We start from the raw sequence: 6,414 nt of genomic DNA, 5'->3' as shown, positions 1-6,414 counted from the left end.
AAACTCCAGAATATTTTCAGTATAATATACTGGAACTCCAGTATAATATGCTGAAATTCAGTATATTATAGTGGAACTACAGTATATTATACTGGAACTCCAGTATATTATGCTGAAATATTTTCCGAATTTTGAACAGTGTTTTCGTTCAGATTTATCTTTACATTAAAAGTAGCTAAATTTCAATTACTTCTGAAACTGTAGCTATTTTTCAATTATCACTTGTAAATCTGGGTATTTTTAAATTTCTCCCATTATTATCTTAATTTTTAAAAATGTAGATCTAGTACCATAAAAAATTTACCCTCTTATTGAGCAGAGGTGTTAAGGTAAAATGGAAAAATCAAATCAAACCGAAGATTAACTCAAGCTAAGAAGAAAAATGATTTTGTTTTGATTTTTAATTTTAAAAATCGATAAATTTTGATTTGATTTTGGTTTTAAGTAAAAAAATAATTGAAAAAATTAAACTAAATTGACTATATAAATACATATTTAAAAAATTATAATTACACATATATATGTATATTTTTGTGTAAATCTTAAATATTTTTATGATACATATATTAATTTTTTGTACAATTGATTTGTAATTTAGTCCTTTGTCTTTATAGTAATTTAGATATTTGCTCTTACTTTCTAGTTGGATTTGTAGTCTTTGTTTTGATAAGTTCAAGAATATATTTCATATTAAAAATAACTTATGTTTAATTGGATCCATAAATTATTCATTAGTTTTTAATTCAAAATTCTCATCAATATATCTTGATAAATTTCTTAAAGAGTAATTGGCTTGGTAATATTATGCTAGTATATAGTCGGTTGAATATGTATTTGACAATATATTTAACATACTTAAGAAAATTTAACAAAAAATTCAAACATCGAAAATCGATGAAAACGACTCAATTAGTTTGATTTGGTTCATATATTTAATAAAGTGACTTAATTGGTTTGATTATTTAGGAGAAAACCGACCCAACCGAATCATAAAATACTCCAACTGTCGAGGATAATATATTTTTAATAAAATACTCTATGTCTCTCAAATGATTGTCTTTTTAGTTCATTTTATCAAATTAACCACATCGTTTAAATGGATCACATCATATTAAACTTTTATAAAAAAAACTATAAAAGAGATAACAAAAATGCCATCCTTTAAGTCTAAAGTATACTTCCACCTACACATTTTTCGCGAAAATATTCTATTGGATAATGATGTTTAAGAATTTAAATTTTTAAGTAAGCCAAGTATCTTCAAAATACAAAAACTATCATTTAAAATGAGTAGTAATATGAGTTTTACGTATCTTTTCATTTTATGTTTTAAAAAAAAAGTCCAACAATGTATGTCATTAATAGTCGAAGCTCTTTTTAGATTATAATTTGAATATGTTGTGGGTGAGATTTCTAAAATTCAAATCTTTCAAAGTTGATTATATTTTTCAAATTTGTTAAAAGAGGGATAACTCGTATAAAAAGGTTTTGAAAAGTAAAAAGAAATAAATCTCCAATAGAACTTGAAATAAAAGGAATATTACTTCCTCATAGGTGGGGGCACGGTAAAAATGAATTAAAAAAATAGATTCGGATAGCCATAGCGGAGAAAATGAATTTAAAAATAAAACCAGAAAAGAAAAAAGAAAAAGAAACTTAGAAAACTCAATGGAGAGAGAGAGAGATAGGGGGGGCACATAGCCAGGTCTTTAAATACACAAACCATCTTCACCATTTCTTCAGAGTGAAAAAAATCAGTGAGGCTACCTACAATACTTGTGTGTGTATTTGATTTTCTTATTTTCTTCTTCCCCCTCTGTAATATCCCGCTTCTTGAGATCCCTTTCTGTCCTCGTCTGTGTCTTTCAAAAGTGATTTTCAAACTAAAGGGTGTGTTTTTCTTGACATATTTTTGATAGAATCAAACCCCCCCTTTTGGGTGTTTTGTTTTGAAAGCCAGGTGATTCAGAACAGAGATCCCAGGTTCTCTTTTTATTGCTATAAATTTTTTAATTAGTTTCCAAGATTTTTCTTTGTTCGAAACAACCAGAAGGGTCTGTTTTTGTATCCCTTAAGGTTGGTTTTTGGTTCTTGATTTTTCATTTCAACTTTGTAGAAAAGCTTGTAACTTTTTTCTTAATATCTACCTGTTCTGTAGTTTTGATATAAGAATCAGGTAAATCTTTAGCTTACTTTTTTTGTGAATTATTGTTTTTTTGTTTTATTGTGTGCTCTGATATTAACCATGGCGGCAGCTATAGACATATACAGTAATAATAGTTCATATTTTTCAGATCCTTTAAGTGAAGAACTAATGAAAGCACTTGAACCTTTTATGAAAGGTGCTTCTTGTTCGTCTTCTGTTTCTCCTTCTCTTTCTCCATCATCTTCTTCACCTTCAACATCTTCTTCTTGTTTCTATCCTTTTGGTGAACCCAATTTGTATACTGATTTCTGCACAATCCCATCTTTGAGTTTTAACCATATGGGCCTTGTAGCTGAAACAGGTTCAATTGGGCTCAACCATCTTACCCCTTCTCAGATCTTCCAAATCCAAGCCCAGATCCAATTCCAAAACCAACAACAACAACAACAACAACAACTTTTACTACAACAACAACAGAGCTTAGGTTTATTACCATCGACTCCAACATATTCTAAGAATTTGAATTCTATGAACTATCTTGGTCTAAAACCAGTCCCAATGAAGCAAACTGGTGGTGCTGTACAGAAGCCTACTAAGCTTTATAGGGGAGTGAGACAACGTCATTGGGGTAAATGGGTAGCTGAAATTAGACTTCCTAAGAATAGAACTAGGCTTTGGCTTGGCACTTTTGATACAGCTGAAGAAGCTGCTTTGGCTTATGACAAAGCTGCTTATAAGCTAAGAGGAGAGTTTGCTAGGCTTAATTTTCCACATCTAAGGCATCAATTAAACAACGAATTATCTGATTTTAAGCCTTTGCATTCCTCTGTTGATGCTAAACTTCAAGCCATTTGCCAAAACCTAGCTAATCCCAAGAATCCCACCAATTCTGATGACTTGTCTTCTAATAATAATACTGTTTCTAAGCCAAGAAAGTCCAGAAAAGCAGCAGCTAAAGTGGATTCAGGTTCAGTTCAAGATTGTCCAGAAAATGTTAATGTCAAGATTGAGGCCACATCATCGTCATCACCTGCTCCATCTGAGGAATCATCATTATCAGTAGTGACATCATCGCCTGAGTCTGATATTACTTTCCTGGATTTCATTGAGCCTTCATTTGATGAATCAGAAGACTTTTTTTTACCAAAGTATCCATCAGTGGAGATTGATTGGGCAGCTCTTTGAAATTTGTAGTATTACTTTCTCTTTTCATGTTGTAATATTTAGGTTTTATATTATGTTTGGAGTCAGTCAGGTAATGGCCTCTTGCAATGAGGTTTTTAACATTTGCAAGAGGTCAGTCGAGTAGTTAATGGAGTCATTTAAAGAGTTAGATTCATGTTGATATGGAGTATTATGTAATAGTAGTGGTTTAAGGTCCCTCTCCATCTTTGGTCAGGCTGTGGTTTTTGTATATGCATGACCAAAGGGAGACTACTTCGTATGTTTTCTTGCTTAAATATTACTATGTCTAATTTTAGTATGCTTTTAAGTTTTGTGTCTTATGCTCTTATGTTATATGATCTTTGTTAGTATTACAAAGTTTTCACTTAGTTAGGCAGCAAAATATAATAAGGTTTCCAGTTGAATTGATTACTATGTCGAAGATTGATTTGCACTAACTTTACTACTTGAAACTTGTTGATAGACAAGGAAGGGGTCCAATTTTCTTTAACAAAAAAAGAAAAAGAAAAAGAAAAAAAACCAATTCTGTATTCAAAGTGGTCCTCGATTCCTCGTGATGTTAAGTATGGCTGCACAACAAATCGTTTTAATCCAATAATCTGAAGAAACAAATTTAACTATGGTTTGGTTTGATTAGTTTGGTGTGGAAAAAAAACCGGAATGATATTTTGTTTGATTTGGTTTAACTGAAAAAAAAAGTAAATCGAAATCAAACAAATCCGATATTATATATATATATATATATATATATATATATATATTTTAAAAATATATTTAATATATGAAAATATTTATTGTAGTGTAGTTTATAAATATTTCTTAAATTTTTTTATAATTTTGTTTTTAATGTATTATTTCAAACTTGAATTTATATTTTTTGGATGTTTCAATAAGTTTTATAGTCAATAAATGTTAGTAACTCAAATAAATCTTAAACCAAAATCAAATCAATACTAATGATAATAAAAGACATTCAATTCAATTGTACAATCAATGAAAATAGGGTTGGATATTTTTTTTTTTTAGTTTTTTCATGGTTTAGATAAAATACATAGTTTATTTTTCTTTTAGTGTTTAGTCATGCAAATAATAGTATTTCTTAGTCGTATTTATTTAGCTTCTTATTAGTTATCTTAAATTATGTTTGTTTTTATTATGGCTTATTAATAAAATTTATTTTATGTGATTTTCTCATCTTTATTGTTGAATATTTTAGTATAATGCCATGTATCATCTCATATTTATGTTATTTTATTAAAAAACATCTTATATAGTTATGTTTTACTAGGATTAAAGAAATATTTGGAGCACAAATTCTATGGTTTGTGCTATGAAGATTTTATGAAAAAACACGAAACAATCCGAAAATCCGAGATTTAAAAATCCGACTTTTATTGGTTTGGTTTGGTCTTTAAATTTAATAACCCGATATAATTAATTTAGTTTGATAATTAAAAAATTTGAACCAACCCGATCTATATACACCCGCGATGCTAAGTACTGACCCAGACCCATGGAGTTTAAGGTTGGAGGAGCCTACCACGTTCTGTTTCTTTATTGCATATGGTTTCAATGTGCAGATATGTACGATTTGTGGTGGCCAATTCTGGTTGTGTTGTCTTTCTACTAAAGCTGTGAACAATTTTTGTGGGTTTTACTTGCAAATAATTAACGATTATTCAGTCGGCAATTCTCCGGCGTTAAATTTTAGTACTATGTAATGTATCAAGTTTCAATTTGTTTGAAGTGAGTTTTATCCTATTGATCGAATCAGCTGCAAATAACTATTTATTGTGCCAGAAGATCTATGACGGTATGAAAAAATTAACTTAATTCCATTCTCTGCCATGGTAAGCTCACTCTCATTCCAGGAATTGTGCCGTAATGAAGTTAGACCTGGAGATATGGCAGTGTGAAATGCAACACGGTTCTCAATTCTGTTTATATTTAGTGGCGGAGATAATATTTTCATTCAGGGAATTTAAAAAATAAAGACATTAAATATACAAAGATGCCAAGAGAAATTCAATATTATATATATATATATATATATATATATATATATATATATATATATATATATATATATGTGTGTGTGTGTGTGTGTGTTTGACCCAAAATTTAGATTTAGGTTTAAACAATTAGATTTTTTAATAAAATAGAGTTAATCTTTCGGGCACGCTTTGTTTAGGTCTACGAAGTCCACACATATCCTCCATTTACCATTTTCTCTTTGACCATTACCACGTTGGCTATCCATTTGGGGTACTTCAACTCCTTGGTGGAGCCATTTGCTAATAGCTTTTCTACCTCCTCGTGGACGGCATCGTTGATGGCGGGATTAAACTTTCGTAGGACCTGCCTTACCGAGGGATGGAAGGGGCCGACATTCAATTTGTGTATGGCGATCTCTTTGGGGATTGTCCGTTCAACTGCATTGTTAAAACCGGTTAGTGTGATGCAATGTGACAGTATCTTGTCCTCGAGTCTCATCTGGGCGAGGACTCAGGGATGGATGATGCATGCTCCACTCCCATCATCTACCATGATACGTTTAACATCAATATCTAAATTTCATAAAGTAATGACTAGAGCATCTTTGTGAGGGAAAGTCAAACCGCCGGCATCTGACTCGTCCAAGATGATACTTTCTTCGAGTTCGTCATACCGTTCGTGGGATATCGATCTTTTGAAATTGTGGGTAGTAGTAAACTTGATGCCGTTGATGGAGGCGTCGTCGCTGCCACCAATATTCATATTGATGGTACGAGCTGGTGAGGGCGAATTCGGCGGCCTTGACATTCTCGACCCCTAGTGAAGGTGCTCCTTCCTTTGTCGCTCAACAACTCTTTGAGGTGCCCTTGCTGCAACATGTTTACTATCTCTTGCCTTAGGGTGATGCAATCTTCTGTTTTGTGTCCCGTTACTGGTGAAATTTGCAGAGGGCGTCATATTTCCTAATACTTGGATCAGATCTCATCTTTGGCGCCACTTTACCTTTGTTAAGAGTTTCTCCATGGCGTAGACTATCTCTGTAGGCAAAACACAAAAATTGTGAGCAGATAACAAGGGGGCATACCTCT

General features: G+C 31.6%; 1 protein-coding gene across 1 annotated transcript; it reads left to right on the top strand.

The window, feature by feature from the left end:
- Window positions 1–1,730: 1,730 nt before the first annotated feature.
- Window positions 1,731–3,638, top strand: LOC104109196 (ethylene-responsive transcription factor RAP2-13-like). Its single transcript, XM_009618424.4, has one exon. It carries the CDS (start codon window positions 2,246–2,248, stop codon window positions 3,329–3,331), a length of 1,086 nt encoding a protein of 361 aa, XP_009616719.1. The 5' UTR covers window positions 1,731–2,245; the 3' UTR covers window positions 3,332–3,638.
- Window positions 3,639–6,414: the final 2,776 nt, after the last annotated feature.

Source organism: Nicotiana tomentosiformis, chromosome 5 (genome assembly GCF_000390325.3).
Source record: "Nicotiana tomentosiformis chromosome 5, ASM39032v3, whole genome shotgun sequence".
Classification (NCBI taxonomy): Eukaryota; Viridiplantae; Streptophyta; class Magnoliopsida; order Solanales; family Solanaceae; genus Nicotiana; species Nicotiana tomentosiformis.
The sequence above is the reverse complement of the archived record's forward strand: the minus strand, read 5'-3'. Positions and strand labels throughout refer to the sequence as shown.

Excerpts from the sequence above, each read along its gene's own strand:
- LOC104109196 (XM_009618424.4), top strand. The coding sequence starts at position 2,246 with ATGGCGGCAGCTATAGACATATACAGTAATAATAGTTCATATTTTTCA.